The following is an 18,652-nucleotide window of genomic DNA, read 5'->3' as shown; positions in this document are numbered from 1 at the left end:
AGGAGAATTGCTTGAACCTTGGAGGCAGAGGTTGCAGTGAGCTGGATTGCGCCACTGCACTCCAGCCTGGGCGATAAGAGCGAAACTCCGTCTCAAAAAAAAAAAAGAAAAAAAATACATCAAATACCAACTATAGTTTTATTATGATGGTAAAAGTTGGAAGCTCTTTTTTCAATTTCCTTTATTTGTTTTCTCATTGGCTTTTAATATTAAAAATAATATAGAAGCATATGTATACATACATATACTAAATTTCTTAAATAGTTTGATGTAAATTTTTAAATGGTTTTATGACCATAAAATGGAGTTTTTTCATTTTATTTCCCACTATAATTGCAGGCTATGCCATGATGTTTATTAATGGAGCCTTCTTTGAAATCTTGTAGTTCTGCTGCATGTTAATTGGCCTTGATGGATATATTAACACACCAAGTTGCTTAATTACTGAATGATTTTGGAAGTGTTAAGCACTTTAGCATACTGTCCCAATATGACCTCTAATTTTTAAAATGTGTTCACCTTCTTAATGCTAACTAGTATGACTTTAAAACACATGAATTATGTTTTGTTTCACAGGATCTCCAACTTGAGGAATTAAGGCAGCAGGTTTCTACATTAAAATGTCAAAATGAACAGCTCCAGACGGCAGTCACACAGCAAGTATCACAGATCCAGCAGCACAAAGACCAGTATAATCTTCTTAAAATACAGCTAGGTAAGCATAGCTAAGCCATCACTATGATAGCACTCAGGTCATTCTTTCCTCAAGAGCTAGACAAAGTAAAAGATTCTTTCTGTGGACTAGTATTTTTCTAACCTTAATCATGGTGACAAAAATGTAAATCGGAGTTTAAAGCAAAATAGCATGATAGTTAAGAGCAGTTAAGACTGGACCTTTAGAGATTGAAGTCCAAGCTTCTTGCTACCTGTTTATCTGGCCCATTGATTCTCAACCCTGGCTGTATATTAGAATCTCCTGAGATGCTTTTATTAAAAAAAAAAACCAATGCTGATACCACAATAGCGTTTCTGATTTAATAAATCTGGGATTAGGTCCAGGGATCAGTAACTAGTATAAGCCCACCAGGTGATTCTAATGTATAGCTGATTAAGAATGACCGCTGTAATCTTTCAGTTTCCTCTTCTGCAAAATGAAGATAGTAATAACATTTGAGAACTAAATGATATAATAAATGAAAAATTTAAGTTGTGCCTGGAAAATGGCAAGAGCTCCACTGCTTTTAAATAGTATTATCCTACGGTGCTTGTGAAGATTTTTTAAAAGGATTTTATTTTCTCATATTCAATTGACAGAATTGGAATTAAAATTACTGTAATTCTTAATCATAGATCACCAGACCATGCAGTTTAGTCAAGGCTGTGCTGTTTTTTCTCCCAGAAATCTGGAAAATACTATCAGTTCACTATTTTTATCAATATACCATTCTGCAAAGATGAAATGTGATTGCAAAAGTGCTGCCAAAGTAATTGAATGAAGAAAATTACATATTTGAATCTTCTACTTCAAAAATGAAAAACTGAAGTTTCCCGTTGGCTTTTAAAATGTTATGTCTGTCTAACAGGAAAAGACAATCAGCATCAAGGTTCTTACAGTGAGGGGGCTCAGATGAATGGCATTCAGCCAGAAGAAATTGGTAGATTGCGAGAAGAGATAGAAGAATTAAAACGTAATCAGGAACTTTTACAAAGCCAGCTGACTGAAAAGGACTCTGTGATTGAAAATATGGTAAGTAAATGTTTAAAAAGTTAAAATAAGAGTTCAAGAGTGGTTCTCATTATCCTGCCTTTTTTTTTTCCCCTTGGATCTCTTAAACCAGAATATCGTATGTTAAGATTTTACAGGATGGGCCAGGCACAGTGGCTTACACCTGTAATCCTAGCACTTTGGGAGGCTGAGGTGGGCGGATCACCTGAGGTCAGGAGTTCAAGACTAGCCTGGCCAACATGGCGAAACCCTGTCTCTACTAAAAATACAAAAATTAGCCGGGCATGGTGGCAGGCACCTGTAGTCCCAGCTACGCAGGAGGCTGAGGCAGGAGAATCTCTTAAACCCAGGAGGTGGAGGTTGCAGTGAGCCGAGATCACCCCACTTCACCTCATTGCCTGTGCGACAGAGGGAGACTTTCCATCTAAAAAAAAAAAAAAAAAAGATTTTACAGGATGAGCTTTAGAGTCAAACTGTTTAAGCTTCAATGGCTCATTGAATTTAAGCAATTTAGTTAACCTCTTTAAACTTGTTTCCTGATCTATAAAATGGTAGTGGTAATGTCTAGTTCATTGTTGTGAGATTTAATTTACTCTTCTAATAGGTGGAAATTATTTAATAAATGTCTGCTTTGTCTGCTTTTATGCTCTTTCTCCATATGAACGCAGGTAAATGCTTAGATTTAATAAATTGCTCGGTAAAATAAAAATTTTATTTTTTTTTCTTTAGAGACAGAGTCTCGCTCTGTTAGCCCAGTCTGGAGCGCAGTGGCACAATCTCGGCTCACTGCAACCTCCACCTCCCAGGTTCTAGCAGTTCTCCTGCCTCAGCCTCCCGAGTAGCTGGGATTATAGGTGCACGCTGCCACGTCCGGCTAATTTTTTGTATTTTAGTAGCGACTGGGTTTCACCGTGTTGCCCAGGCTGATCTTGCATTCCTGAGCTCAAGCAATCCACTGGCCTTGGCCTCCCAAAGTGCTGGGATTACAGGCATGAGCCACCGCACCCAGCCTACAAATGGATTTTTAGCCATGAAAAAGTTGTAGACAATATGTGCTGTGTTGGAATTTTATCTTGGGCATAAAAATTAAAAGGTTGGTGTGAATTTTTTGGTAAGCACATATGATATAGTTTATATGTGTACAGTTCTGTTTTTTTTTTCTCATCTCTTTAGACTGAATATATTTTATAGTTTATTTCTGTGCTATTTGCAGAAATCTTCCCAAACATCTGGCACAAATGAACAGTCTTCAGCAATAGTTTCAGCTAGAGATTCTGAACAAGTTGCAGAATTAAAACAGGTAATTTTCCACTTTGATCCAATTCTACTTTGTCATGTTTTAATTATAATAGAATAACAGCCCTATAGTTTCACAAATCTAGAACTGTATTAGCAATTGTAAGTAAAATTTAAGTTAAGACAGCCATTTGAAAATCCAGAAGCTGTTTCTATTTATATGGTAATAGTGCTTTACTTTTTATTGTGTTTTTATTTTTCAGAGGTATTCCTTTTAAAAAATCTCAGCATCTCACCCATGTTATTTATAGATTATCAGTGAACTAACAAGGAAAAATTTAAATTTATAACTTGCAAATATGAAAATGTAAAATCTTATGCCTAATTTTAATATACTATGATAATTGCTTGACTAAATGTATGGGGTTTTTAAACTGTTTTGTCTAGAAAATATAGAATTTAGAATTGGAAAAGAGAAGAAAGGTAAACTTACCTATATCTCAATTAAATGACTCCAGCTAAAAAGCAAAATAAACTTTTTCTGTGGTAATTTATAACATCTAGAAAAGCAAGTTAAACTTTTTTTACTTGCTTATAGTATTTATAAATTCCTGTTAAACTAGATCATACAGATTTACCTTTATCCAATGAAAAAATTTAAATGTATTGTTCAAGAAAAGAATCAAAAGAGAGAAATGAACTCTGTATACTTACAATTAAATAATGTAGCAATTGGAAGAAAACTCTAGAGTATATTATCCCTAAACAGGTTCTGGGGTTGTTTTTCTTTCCTCCTCTCTTTTCTTCTCTCTCTTTTCTTCTTTCCCTCCTTTCTTTCTTATTATAAAAGAAATGCATACTTCTTTTTTTTTTTTAATCCAAGCAATACTAAAAAATGACCATCCTCACTAACCTAGGACTAACTGTCTTCCTTCTCTCTCCACTAAGCAACTGGCCCTAGTCCACTGACATGGCTGCTTTGAAAGAGAAATGACTGAACATAGAGAAATTTTGTCTTATTTTGATAATGTCCATGTACCTCAGAGTAGATTCTAAATATCTGACCTTTTTTTAAAAAAAGAATCACTTATCATTTGAGGATTTTCAGGTCTCCAATATTTGTTCACAATGTTTTATTTGTGTGGGAAGATTAATATGCTCTTGGTTTTATTAAGTGTACCTATACTAGAACTGTATTAAAATTAAAGGGAATTAAGTTACTAATATATAGCCTTAGTTTGTAAATTCTAAGTAAAAATAAGCCATTTAATTATGTTTCCCAGTGAAACTTTAATTAGATATTTTTATAAAAAGAGAATTGCCTTTTAGTTTTTTTACTTTCTCCAGTTTATTTACTTTTATAAACTTTAGATTGTTAAAATATATGTATTTTTAAGTGATAGTTTTGTTTTTTATAATATATAGTAAAGTACTATATATAGAAAACTATAACTCATTTTAATAACTAAACAAAATAAATTAGAAAAGCCACAAATGTACATGATAGAAATTTTAAAGAGAACCAAAAGAAAAGAGCCTTTTACTTGCCATTGTCCCACCACTTACTCAGTGTCTCCAGACATTACCAAATGTCCTCGGGGATGGGGGGATATGGGGAGAAATCACTCCTGCTGAGAGCCATTGTTATAATTGCCTTTCTTTTCCTGTACTTTTTTTGGGGGAGGAGAAGGTGAGAAGTTTGGAAATTCAACATTAATAAAAACTTTCAATTAATACCCTGGTTTTCATTATAGTACTACTGCTTTCATCTGTGTTTGGTGGTCCCTAGTCTAAAGATGTCCTGTTTTGCCCAGCCACATAATAAACCTCAAGTCTTCATCCAGGAAAGGAGGAACGGTTGCCTGATGCCTAAGATTGAGACAGGGATCTGATGATCTATTTCTTAAATAGTCTTTTAACCAGGCCTGCAGTTTTTAACCTCATTTTTATCTGTACTTCCAGAGGTATCTAATGATACCAGTTCCTAACCTTTCTGGTAGTTAATGCATTCATTGTAAGTCAGGTACTATCTTAACTTTCTCAGTGGTCATCCTAGCTTTCAGCTTTCTCAGGTGTGCTGAGTTAGTTATCACTGTTACTTGCTTTCTCAAAATTCCCCAATTGCGCTCTTCTCTTACTGTTCTTGTTTTTGTGGGTTTCTTCCTCTCTCCCTCCCATCCTTCCTTTCTTTCTTCCTTCTCCCCTCCCTTCCTGTCTTTTATGATTTTTTTTTTTTTTTTGCATGGGATTTCAGGAGGGAGCAGAGGTAAATGAATGTGTTGAATTTTCCATCTTGAACCCAAAGTTCAAGAATAGTTCTTTAGAGTTAGATTTTAAAACTAGGAGGTTGTAAATCATTTTTTTAAATGTCTCCCTGTAAATATTTCCTTGATGAAATTAATACCATTTAATGTTATGACTCAACTATTTTTGTCTCTTAGGAACTGGCAACTTTAAAGTCTCAGTTAAACTCACAATCTGTGGAGATCACCAAACTACAGACAGAAAAGCAGGAACTGTTACAGAAAACAGAAGCGTTTGTAAGTATTTTCTCTTTTTTCTCTGGAAGGTAATAAAGACAAGGTTGATGTATTATTTCTTAGCCACAATTAAAAAGAAACAAATTCATCAGATAGCACCTTCTCTTTAGATTACTTACTAGCCGGTATTCTAGTAACATAGGCTTCATGTTCATGGTGACAGTCGTTTTATAGTCAGTCTCACCAGATTAGTTTATTCAGTTACTTAATAGTTTATTTTGCTGGTATTACATTCTATTTCTGTCCCTTCAGTCCAAGCTGGCAGTTTTTCTGCTATCATAAAATATTCAGAAACCGTTGTTGTTTTCTCCAGAACATTCCTTCTCATACTTTTGCAATATAGGTAGACTGAGAATTTTCCAAATCTTCTAATTCTGATTCTTTTTTGCTTAGCAATTTCTTCTTCAATTTATCTCTCTTCTCTCACATTTAACTTTAAGCAACAAGGAGAAACCAGGCTGCACTCCAGCACTTTGCTTAGAAACCTCAGTAAAATATCCAAATTCATTATTTACAAGTTCTGCTGTCCACAAAACACTGCAACACTATTTGGCCAAGTTATTTGCCACTTTATAACAAGGATTGCCTTTCCTCCGATTCCCAGTAACATGTTCCTAGTTTTCATCTGAGACCTCACCAAAAGCACCTTTAACATTCATATTTCTGCCAGCATTCTTCTTCTCACTATGACCATGAAGCTTCTCTCCAACTCCGCTCTTTTCTTTCTGAGCTCTCACCAGAATCACTTAATGTCCATATCTCTAGCAACAGTCTCATCAAGGTAATGCAGGCTTTGTCTACCATGCACCTCTCTTACAGCCTCTACTCATTACACAGTTCCAAAGCTACTTCCACATTTTTAGATATTTGTTGTGTCACCACCCGACTTCCTAGTATTTTAGAAAAAAGACAAGGAAAGACTGAAAAACTGTTATTCAGGAGTGTCTCCTCTAGCACTTGAGAAAAGATTTGCATTTCACTAATAATGATATTTGGCTCAATTTATCTACCTATCTAAGGTGGTAGTATGGACTTATAGGAAATTTATGAAGGAAAGGCTTTGAAAAATATTCTGTGTTTATTAAATGCTGGGTTACAGTTACATTAGAGCTGCCTTGCTGATTACTTTTCTGGGCTTACCTACCTTGAGGCACCTTAGTCCAGCCTTCCTCGTACTCTTATGAGATTTGATGCTCTTCCATGTGGGAACAGCTCATCTGACAGTGGAGAGCACTTTGTTGCACATAAATACATAAGGAATTATATCTTCTGTTAGTGAAAGTAAAATATCAAAATGGCAAAAAAATTAAATAACCCTTTGGGAGTTCATATTGATTGTAATGTTTAAGAGACATCTTTTTTTCCAATTTCTAATTTCAGGCAAAATCAGTTGAGGTACAAGGAGAGACCGAGACTATAATAGCCACCAAAACTACTGATGTAGAAGGAAGACTGTCAGCATTATTACAAGAGACCAAAGAGTTAAAGGTTTGTTTTTGGTGCAACGTTTATTTACTGCATATAATATGAAATGAACTCTAGGAAATTTTATATATCTTTCAAATTCTTAGATTTATGAAGAAAGCTAATGATGTGTAATTTTATCTCACAACATTTTCACTCCTATATTGATGATTTAAGATGGCACAAATGAAGATTTTTTTTGTTGTGGGTTTTTTTGTTTTGTTTTGTTTTTTTGAGATGGAGTTTCGCTCTGTCACCAGACTGGAGTACAGTGGCGCGATCTCGGCTCACCACAACCTCTGCCTCCCAGGTTCAAGCAATTCTCCCGCCTCAACCTACTGAGTAGCTGGGACTACAGGCGTGCACCACCACACCCAGCTAATTTTTGTATTTTTAGTACAGACAGGGTTTCACCACGTTGGCCAGGATGGTCTCCATCTCTTGACCTCGTGATCCACCTGCCTTGGCCTCCGAAAGTGCTGGAATGCTGGAATTACAGGCGTGAGCTGCCGCACCCAGCCACAAATGAAGCTTTTAAAATACTATTTCAAATAATGATAATATGTAAGATAAGCATACATATGCATGTACTATAAAAGTAAAATTTATTGAAAATATTTTTGTTTTCTTTCTTTCTTTTTTTTTTGAGACGGAGTCTCAATTTTGTGTTCCAGGCTGGATGGAGTGCAGTGGCATGATCTCAGCTCACTGCAGCCTCCACCTCCCAGGTTCAAGCGATTCTCCTGCCTCAGCCTCCTGAGTAGCTGGGATTTCAGGCACCTGCCAACATGCTCAGCTAATTTTTGTACTTTTAGTAGAGACGAGGATTCGCCATGTTGGCCAGGCTGGTCTCAAACTCCTGACCTCAGGTGATCTGCCCGCGTTGGCCCCCCGCAAAGTGCTGGGATTACAGGCGTGAGCCACCACTCCCGGCCTGTGTTTTCTTTTTAAGATCAACATCTAATCACAATAACAAAACAAGGAGTACAAATTTAGCTAATACACAAGCCACATGTAGGCTTTCCATAAGCCGTGGAACACAGGCACATTAAATCCTGTCAGCATATTATTGTGTGACAGAGACATCAGAATAAATAGCATGAAGAAAGGAATGAGGTCACATTAAGGAAAATAAGGAAAATAATGTATAATTGTGCTTTTTGGATTGTGGCCAAATTATTTTATTTTTAAACCATAGATTTTTATTTGAAGTTATTTTCATTTAATTGTATGCTTGAAGTTGGGATAAAAAAATTTTTTTTAACTTGAGCTTTGAGTTCTAAAATTCTGGTACTAATCAGACTTGTTCTGTAAAATGCTTTGTGTTTCTGTTTACTCCTTTGATTATCTGAAATGGTACTGTTTTTTTTAAGTCTCTTAAAGGTGTTTTCAGGGATAGCTAACTAAAACTATTTTTTGGATGTTAAACTATTTTTTGGCAATAACCATTTTTGATGAACAGTCTAATAAATTCATGTTAGTGTGTGTGTTAAACCTCCTGTACCCTTAACCTCCACCCCTAAATTCCTTAGGTTGAACAGGTACAGTGATTTGTCATAGAAAGAAACTATTTATTAAAAACTCTAGGAAAGTGAGTGCTAATTTTAGATTCCTGCCTTTCACCTTTCTTTTCCTAGAATGAAATTAAAGCTCTGTCTGAGGAAAGAACTGCCATTAAAGAGCAGCTGGATTCATCTAATAGTACCATTGCCATTTTACAAACTGAGAAAGACAAACTAGAGTTGGAAATTACAGATTCTAAAAAAGAACAAGATGATCTCTTGGTGCTCTTGGCCGATCAAGATCAGAAAATACTGTCATTGAAGAATAAACTCAAGGATCTTGGTCATCCAGTAAGATTAAAATGTCTCCAAAAATGATTTGTATTATGTTTTAGTATAATGCATTTAAAAGATTTTTAATGTAACATGGAAAAGTTGTGCCTGTATTATAGGAATGGATATGTGGGTTCATGAATATGGTACCATCTATACTGTTTTCACTGTTTTTATTGAATTTACTTAATACACAGATTAGGTTCAGTTTTCAGTACTTATAGACTATTTTCTTTTGGACCGTAAGCCTAGAAAGTGAATTGATTTGATTGGTAACAAGACTGTAGTCACCCAAGCATGTCATTATCTTTTGCCATGTTTGTTTCAGATTTGTGTGTAAAGAGGTGTAGCCATTTATCAGCAAAGTTAACTGATATATCTCATTCATATTAGAAATGACAGAGAGCCTTGGCATCAAATCAAAGAAATCAGATGGCTTATATTCTACTATAGTTACTAGAATACAAAATTTGTCTGGGCACAGTGCTCACACCTGTAATCCTAGCACTTTGGGGGGCTGAGGTGGGCAGATCACCTGAGGTCAGGGGTTCGAGACCAGCCTGGCCAACATGGTGAAACCCCATCTCTACTAAAAATACAAAAATTAGCAGGGCGCTTGGTGGCAGGCACCTGTAATCCCAGCTACTCGGGAGGCTGAGACAGGAGAATCGCTTGAACCTGGCAGGCAGAGGTTGCAGTGAGCCAAGATCGCACCATTGCACTCCAGCCTGGGTAACGAGCAAAACTCCATCTCAGAAAAAAAAAAATTATCAGTAGTATATATTGTTAAATGTTGAATGTGACATGAACAGATTGTCACAATATTAAATACGTCTTTTTCCTCTAGGTTGAAGAAGAGGATGAACTTGAATCTGGAGACCAAGAGGATGAGGATGATGAAAGTGAAGATCCTGGCAAGGATCTAGATCATATCTAGTTTTCAAATCTCTAGGAACAATAGAGATTATATCATTACTCTGAAGATGGACTCTAAACTTTGGTTTACCTCCACGGAAAATAAAGATTTAGAAACCAGGTGGAAAACATTCACTATTAAGACTATTGATATATTTTTGTAATGTTGCCATCCATGTTGAAAACCTTAAAACTGAATTTATGTAGAACACACATCTTTTATTTAAATCCATCTGAACTGTCCCAAAATGTAATTTGCAAAGAGCTTCAAACACCAAAAATATACCATTTTAAGGCATGTGGTGACAATGCTATTTGCCTTAGTTCATTGGTTGTTTACTTTGCAAAATTTGTGACTTTTAAGTACTAACACATTTGATTGAATGTGTATTGAATTGGAATTATTATTGCTAAATTCAGCATTTGAGTCCTTAGTTGATGATTTTCTTTTAAAGAAATTAGTTTATTTAAAAGCAAGATAGCCTGGGCTGGGAGTTAGTGCATATCATCAGCCCTCCATCTAATGTGATTGCTAAGATGTGCAGGATAGGATAGCTTAGAATGAGTGCCTTGACACCTACATATGGCTGCATTCCATACCTCAGTGAAGAAGCCGAAGGATGCTGACACACAGTGATGTGGAGGGCATTCCGGAGAAACTTTTGCAACAGTGTATTAATGTGATTGGTTTTCTTTTTGTTTTAAGCTAAACATCTAAAACAAATTTCAAGTTAACAGTTCATACAACTCAGATTTAGTATTATTGTTTATCATAAAACATATTATGTTCCTAGTTTTAAAAAGACCCAAAGTATGATTAATATAATTTATTGGCATTTTTGCTGAATAGGTTTAAGTCAGATAATAGATTTTAAAAAAGCAAATGAGGCAATGTGTCAAAATTTAATGTTTCATAATAAAAATAGATACGTTCACTTAATCCTTGGTCATGGTTCCCTTTTTTTACATCTTAAAAGTATTTTATTCTTAATAAAAGATGAGGCAAGTGAAAATGATGAGGCGACTTTTCTTATTAGGGGTACACAACTATAACTGAATGTTAAAAACAATCTTCTTTAAAACCAATGATTATGATTCCCTAAGATTGGAGGGGGTTAGAAGTACAGAAGAAGAAGAGGTTGGAAAAGGGTCTGGACGTTTTTAAATTCAGCACTGGAGTTCTTGGCAATGATTTCCTGTTAAAGAAGTGGGTTTACTTAAAGACAAGATAGCCTGGGCTAGAAAATAACGTATTTATCTGCCTTCTGGGGTCAGGAATAGGACACAACTTTTGAAAGAGAAGGAAGGTCACTGTCTTGATGAAGGAGACAGCTGTGTGTTACAGAGCACTCGTGAATGCTGCACTGTGCCCATGTTCCACCACTACTGCCATCCTAAGGTGGCACTTGCCATCAGAGAAAGAACTGTATTACCGTCACCAGACCAGCTCAGATAGGTGAGGTCTTCCTAAAGTTGACACCACATAATGAACCATGAGTTAATGACTACCTTTCAGGCTAACGTACGGTTAAAGAAAAATGGATCAGGAGTGAGAATTTGTAAATACAGAACACCAAGATCTTCATTAAGAAACATCAGCAGAATCAGTGCTGCTGTGCTGAACTCAGTCACTCAGGATGGCTTGTAGTAGAGAAGACAGGAGGCCTCATAGCTGCACAGTTCAGCCCAGAGCCAAAGGGACATCTTCCCAACCCCAGCTGTAATTTTTTGCTGGTGAGCATCCTAAACTGGTCTCTGTCTCCAGTCCGGTTGTTACCTCTCCGACCCCACACTCCCACCATTCTCCATCTTCACCACAGTGAGCTATGGCAGGTGCCTACGGTTTGGAGTCCTTAGTACAGTAGATAAGATTCTTACCCCTAAGGTGTTGGTATTGGGAAATGGAGCCCTTGGAAGACAATACAGTCTTGGGGACAGCGGTCTCAATAATGGGATTAGTGCCCTTATGAAAGAGGCCCTGAAGAGACACCTTGCCCTTCCGCCATGTGCGAGTAGAGTGAGAAGATGTGTCTATGAGGAAGTGGGCCTTGACCAGACAGCACAACTGCCAATGCCTTGATCTTGGACTTCCCAACCTCCAGAATTGGGATAAGTACATTTCTGTTGTTTATAAACCACCTGATCTATGGTATTTTGTTACAGCATTCCAAACAGACATGACAGATGACATAAATTCTGCTTTCTCCTTTCTCACTTTGCTTTAGCACATGCTCTTTCCTCTGGGACAGCCCAGGGCTACAGTAGTGGAGCAATAATCATAAAGCATGAAACCATATTTGTCCTTACGATTTGAAACTTATTCAAGTGTAGTTTATACCTCTAGCACCTCCAAAAGAAAAGAGTACCCAAAGTTACTAAAAGAGGTAAAGTGACAGCTCACATTTTAATGGGTTGAGTTACTGGTCTGAAATTATGCTGATAGAAAAAGCAAACCCTTATGTTTCATAGTTTTGTTACAACCAGTTAAGGGTCTCATGATGCTCATCAGAACTAGTAATCTTCACTGGTATAGCAAAACGTATTAAATCATTCAACTATAGGCATTGGGAATATAACGGTGAAAAAGACAAAGTCCCTTTCCTCATATAACTTACATTCTAGAGTGTAAACAAGCAAGAATAAATCTAATAAAAATTCTACACCTTTACCTTGTTTCCCCCCACCTTTTTTTTGTTTTGTTTTGTTTTTTTGAGACAGAGTCTTGCTCTGTCACCCAGACTAGAGTGCAGTGGGGCATTCTCGGCTCACTGCAACCTCCGCTTCCTGGGTTCAAGCAATTCTCCTGCCTCAGCCTCCCCGAGTAGCTGGGACTACGGGTGCCTGCCACCCCGTCCAGCTAAGTTTTGTATTTTTAGTAAAGACAGGGTTTCTCCACGTTGGCCAGTCTGGTCTCAAACTCCTGACCTCAGGTGATCCGCCTGCCTCAGCCTCCCAGTGCTGGGATTATAGGCGTGAGCCACCGCACCCAGCCCTCCCCCCACTTTTTAACCTATTGTTTATATCTTACTGTACTGTCTATGTCTTGGAAAGTTGTAGTTACTATTTTTGATAGGTTCATCATTTAGTCTTCCTACTTAGAATAAGAGTGGTTTATACACCACAATTACAGTGTTATAATATTCTGTGTTTTTCTGTGTACTAACCTTCAGGTGGTTACTTACTGCTCATGAACATCCTTTTCTTTCTGACTGAAGTACTCCCTTTAGCATTTCTTGTAGGACAGATCTGGTGTTGATGAAATCCCTCAGCTTTTGTCTTGGAAATTATTTTCCTTTCATGTCTGAGGGATATTTTCACTGGATTTACTATTCTAGAGCAAAAGGCTTTTTTCCTTCAGCATTTCAGAAGGTGGTATGTCATGTCACTCTCGGTCACAGGCCACAATCAAGGTATCAGCCAGGTTGTGTACTCATCTGCAGAGCCAACTGGGAGAGAATCTGCTCCACAAACTCACTGAGGTTGTTAGCAAAATTCATTTTCTTATAACTGTAAAACTGAGGGCTTCAGTTTTTTTGCTGGCTGTTGATTGAAGTGTGCCTTCAGCTACTAATGGCCCTAGAACCCCTAGTTCTTTGCCTAATGGGCTTCTTCAACATGCTCACTTGCTTCATGAAGGCAGCAAGACTGAGTCTCATATAATGTAACATGATCACGGGGGTGACATCCATCACCTTGCCATATGATGTAACACAATCATGGGAGAGATTGCCCATCACTTTTGCCATGTTTTATTGGTTAGAAGCCAGTCAGGTCCTACCCACCGTCAGGATAGGGCATCACACAAAGGCATGACTACCAGAATATAGAGATCATTAAGTTGCCACATACTTTTATTTTCTTGAACCTAATTGTTAGTCTCAAGATGTTTTCAAAATAACATAGGGGTAGGGGGAACTGGGGAGGTACAGTTGGAAGGGGATAATACGTTTAACAGCAAAGGTTTGTGTGAAACCCCACCCACCTTATTTAGTTTCAGACTGAGATCTTTGCAAATGGACAACTAAATAGGTCAAAGTACCTATCACATTAGTCAATAAGAAATGTAACAATGGCCAGGTGTGGTTGCTCAGACCTGTAATCCCAGCACTTTGGGAGGCCAATGCGGGCGGATCACTTGAGGTCAGGAGTTTGAGACCAGCCTGGCCAACATAGTGAAACCCTATCTCTACTAAAAATACAAAAATCAGCCAGGTATAGTGGCGTGCACCTGTAGTCCCAGCCACTGGGGAGGCTGAGATACAAGAATTGCTTGAACCCGGGAGATGGAGGTTGCAGTGAGCCAAGATCACGCCACTGCATCCTGCCTGAGCAACAGAGCAAGACTCTGTCTTTAAAAACAAAAAGCAAAAAACAAAAAAAAAAAAAAGAGAAATGTAACAGTATAAAGAGAGAGATGTAATAGTGTAAAGCTGTCAACCACGATCTAGATATTAGTCTCTTACAAATTTGTATGTTCAGGTCAGTTCTCTGACCTTCATTTCCACTTGTTGTCTCTAGTGTCTCAGACATCTCACATGTATGTTAAAAATCAAACTCATGTTCCTCTCCTCCCCATATCTGGTCCTCTCTTATGCATATCTCAGTAATTTGGCACCATCTTTTATCCAATTGCACAAACAGGACAGCTCAGACTCATCTTTAATAACTACCTCAGTTTTGGTCTGAATGCCTAAAAAGTTCTCATATTTGTCCATCTTCTTCCATCTGCCTGGTATTCTCTCCTGGCTCTTAAGCACTTGCTCTAACTGAAAGGGCCACTTGGCAAGAAACTGGGGCAGCCTCCCACCGACAGTCAGCAAGGAACTGAGGCCCTCAGTCCAGCCGCTCAGAAAGAACTCAACCTGCTCAACAACCACTAACTGAGCTTGGAAGTGGTTCCTGCCCCAGCAGAACATGAGCTGACTGTAGACCTGGCTGACACCTTGATTGTAGTTTTATGAGAGACCCTGAAGCAGAGGGCCTAGCAAAGCCATGCCAGATTTCTGACCCACAGACATTGGGAGATGGTAAGTGTGTATTGTTTTAAGCCACTTAGTTTGGGGATAATTTATTCTGCAGCAATGAATAACAAATATATAGGAGGTGGTAGTACATAGTACCTAGTTATCTTCTTTTTTAATTGTTTTTATTTTTTATTTTTAGAGACAGGGGTCTCATATGTTGCCCACGCTGGTCTCAAACTCCTGGGCTCAAGCAATCCACCTGCTTCAGCCTCCCAAAGTGTTGGAAGGCAGTGAGCCACTGCACCCTGCCCCCTTTCTTTTTAATGTCTCTTTCACAATTTTGATAGTTTTTACCACTACAAATTTCTACCTTATGTGTTGGGATGAAATCTGCTTTCCTGTTGTTGATTGTAGTTTGCTTCGTTATGATCCTGCAGTCTTAAGCAGCAAGTAGGTACCCCCGTGCCTGCTCTCTAGGCAATCTTCCCTGCTTTTTCAAGTGTTCCTTGGTGGTTCCTTGAATAAACTCTGTCTGTGTACACTGTACCCAGATTGAGCAGAAAAGACAATCACCTCCATGTTTTGAATACTTTCCTTGTCTGAAAGCCACTTACTCCATGTGAAGCAAGGCTGGTAAGGTGCTCAGTAAATGTTGGCTGTTAAAATCATGTTCTCAGGCCGGGTGCGGTGGCTCATGCCTGTAATCCCAGCATTTTGGGAGGCCGAGGCGAGTGGATCACCTGAGGTCAGGAGTTTGAGACCAGCCTGGCCAACATGGAAACCCCGCCTCTACTAAAAATCTAAAAATTAGCTGGGTGTGGTGGCGTGCACCTGTAATCCCAGCTACTCAGGAGGCTGAGGCAGGAGAATCACTTGAACTCAGGAAGTGGAGGTTGCAGTGAGCCGCGATGGCGCCATTGCACTCCAGCCTGGGTGACAAGAGCAAAACTCCACCTCAAAAAAAAAAAAAAATCATGTTCTCAATGTAGTCCAACATTTTAGTAGCTTTTTAGGAGACACTGTAGCATTGCAGACTTGTTGCCTGCTTATTTTCCACAAGTGCTGTTGTTAAGCAGTTTTGTATTTGAGCAGCTGTTCTTTTTGACTCCCAAGGACGCTCCAGTTTAAATTTCAACTTGTAAAGTTCCCTACATTGCTGCAGCCTTTCAGGCTCTTTTTTATATTCTGATTTTTATCATAAACACTTCATATTCTCCATCTCTAAAGAAAAAAACTGGTGGAGGAATTGTTTTACCCTGCGGACCTCACCATGTTACTGCCACAATTCAATATGCTCATGCAGTGGAAAACTCATAAAATTTCGGGTTTATTTTTTTATTTAAGATCAGTTATAACACATTATATAATTGAGATTGCTTATGGATTAGAAGTGCTATTAGATATCTAATAAAGATACAGAATAAACATATAATAAAGATAATAGGATTCTGAACCTCATTTAATATATCTAAATAACTTTAAAATTTTCTAATCTTATATAATTGGTATTTTTCTTGTTAATAAATACAAAGCATCTAGTGTTGAAAAAGTACACAAAGTACTTTTGCAAAGTACATTGCAAAAGTAAGACATTCATTTGTCTTAAATCATAATCTCTCAAAACTTTCATACTAAGGCAAGTAAATGAATACATTATGACAAAAATTATGTAGATATTGAATTCAAAGCAGTATCTTCCTTGTTCAAGTTTCGATATGAGCATATCTTTATTCTGTTTGGTCATTTTTGAAGGGTGTTAACAATATGCTGCCATTTCAGTGACAAATTTCTCATATCAAAGCACTCTTTCTCCCAATTTAATAATCTTGAGTCATAGTAACAATCAGTATTCAAAGGAAAAAAGTTTTGAGTTAAAAGATTTTAATATTTAAGGTAACTTGGGTTATAAGTAACAGAGAACCTAATTCAGAATAAGTGAGACTAGAATATTTGGAAATGAGCATAGAAAACTCCCGTGAGATATCTTGCTGTCATAGAGAGTTGAGAAATGAGCCAATAATTGGAGTAGGATGTGGGGTCAACAGGGAGACATATTTTAAAATAGGAAATACTAAAGGAAATACACTGATGGAAATGTTTGGCTAGAAAAGAGGAGGTGTTTACAGTGCTAGAGTCGTCCTTGGGGAAAAGGTCTAAAGCACAGTGGCAAGGGAAACCTTGGATTGGTTTATAAACAATATATCTGTAGTAACAGGAGAGAAGGTGGAGAATATGGATTAAAAAGGAAAGTGATGGGTCTGTGGTGGTGGGAATGTGTCAAAATTTTATCTCATTGCTTCCATTTTCTAATTTAAACAGGAAGCAAGATACCCATTGAAAGTAAGAACTGGGGAAGAAATTTGATGAAAGTGGAGATATTATAAAGATAGATGTCTTAGAGTGGAGTGTGGGAAACTGAATGGGCCAGGAAAATGTAGTTCCAAGCATCAACTTCAGACACAAAAATGTCCAGAGGAGTGAGACTTTATTGTCTGTGTCTCTTTTTGAGGGCCTGGAAATCTTTTCTTGAAGCTTCCAGCCGACTGCCTATCAGTAAGGGTTAACATCTCTGAACATGTTTAGGTCTACCTGGGAAGGTGACCTTGGGTCTGCCTTCTCACAGCACTGTTCCCTTGGCAACTACCAAGTTAAGCTAGTTGAGGAATGCTTTGTGCTAGGAACTGACTACCTGCCTTGTTTGCTGTGAAATCCCCTATCTGTGGATCTCCACGTGAACTGGGAGAGCTATGAGTTGGCACCCAGACAGACAACTGATGAGAGACCTACCAAGTGAAGCCGGGCACTTCAATCTTCCTCAGGAGCTATACACACCCTAGAAAGGTGATGGAGGCCAAGAAAATGATACATAGTAGCCTCTGAGCCTCCAGATGACATGAAGATACTATGCACTCCGTATTCCTGTATTGTATCACTCAATAAAGTTAAAAAATGAAGTATTAGAATGAAGCCTGTTATATCATATGAGTTTAACTGGCAACCAAAACCTGTGACTGGTGCTGATAGGGACAGAATTGTATTTGAAGCAGGATTGGTATTCAGATCCTCAATTTGTATCTTCCTGTTTTATGGTCATAATTGGCTCACAGACCCATTTACTGGCAAACCTATTACTGTCAAAGGGAATGAAACCACCATGATTGCCTTGACTAATTGCAGTTAGTCACTCACGTTCCTGGTGTGTAGTAGGTGAGTGGGCAGCACCTCTTAAAGCACACTTCTCAGGGTGTGTGATAGATACATAAACAAAACAAGGGTTATGTTAGGAAGAAGGAAACCTAAACTCTTGCTCCTACACTTTTAAATTTCTGAGCGAATTACAAAACCTCTAAGAATCTTAGTTTCTTCCTGGAGCTAATTATACCTACCTAATAGGGTTATTGTGAAGATTAAAATTATTAAACTTCTTTTTTCTTTTTTTTTTTTGAGACGGAAGCTCTGTTGCCCAGGCTGGAGTGCAGTGGCACGATCTCAGCTCACTGCAAGCTCCGCCTCCCAGGTTCACGCCATTCTCCTGCCTCAGCCTCCCGAGTAGCTGGGACTACAGGCGCCGGCCACCACGCCTGGCTAATTTTTTGTATTTTTAGTAGAGATGGGGTTTCACCATGTTAACCAGGATGGTTTCGATCTCCTGACCTCGTGATCTGCCCGCCTCAGCCTCCCAAAGTGCTGGGATTACAGGCGTGAGCCACCACGTCTGGCCTGAGAGTGGGTTTCACCATGTTGGCCAGGTTGGTCTCGAACTCCTGACCTCAAGTGATCCACCTGCCTCAGCCTCCCGAAGGGCTGGGATTACAGGCATGAGCCACCACGCCCAGCCTTAAACTTTTAATACACACATAAAAGTCTGCTTAGGCTGAGTTATGCTGTAGAAACAAACAAGTCTTAAATTTCAGTGGCTTACCCAAAGGTACTTCTTGTACACATTCATATCTTTGGCATGCCAGCTGTGGC

At 38.2% G+C, this 18,652-nt stretch overlaps 1 protein-coding gene across 2 annotated transcripts in view; it reads left to right on the top strand.

Moving 5' to 3' along the window:
• The window catches only part of USO1 (USO1 vesicle transport factor), an 89,602-nt gene extending 78,946 nt beyond the window's left edge, over positions 1-10,656 (top strand). For both annotated transcript variants that reach the window (XM_001153547.5, XM_009447726.2), the window contains 7 exons: positions 577-715; positions 1,584-1,747; positions 2,940-3,026; positions 5,404-5,502; positions 6,883-6,990; positions 8,604-8,819; positions 9,649-10,656. In XM_001153547.5, the coding sequence (XP_001153547.2) occupies positions 577-715; positions 1,584-1,747; positions 2,940-3,026; positions 5,404-5,502; positions 6,883-6,990; positions 8,604-8,819; positions 9,649-9,738 (903 nt within the window). In that variant the 3' untranslated portion in view covers positions 9,739-10,656. The remainder of the gene's footprint in view (positions 1-576; positions 716-1,583; positions 1,748-2,939; positions 3,027-5,403; positions 5,503-6,882; positions 6,991-8,603; positions 8,820-9,648) is intronic.
• The last annotated feature ends 7,996 nt before the right edge of the window (positions 10,657-18,652 follow it).

Source organism: Pan troglodytes, chromosome 3 (genome assembly GCF_028858775.2).
Source record: "Pan troglodytes isolate AG18354 chromosome 3, NHGRI_mPanTro3-v2.0_pri, whole genome shotgun sequence".
NCBI lineage: Eukaryota > Metazoa > Chordata > Mammalia > Primates > Hominidae > Pan > Pan troglodytes.
The sequence above is the reverse complement of the archived record's forward strand: the minus strand, read 5'-3'. Positions and strand labels throughout refer to the sequence as shown.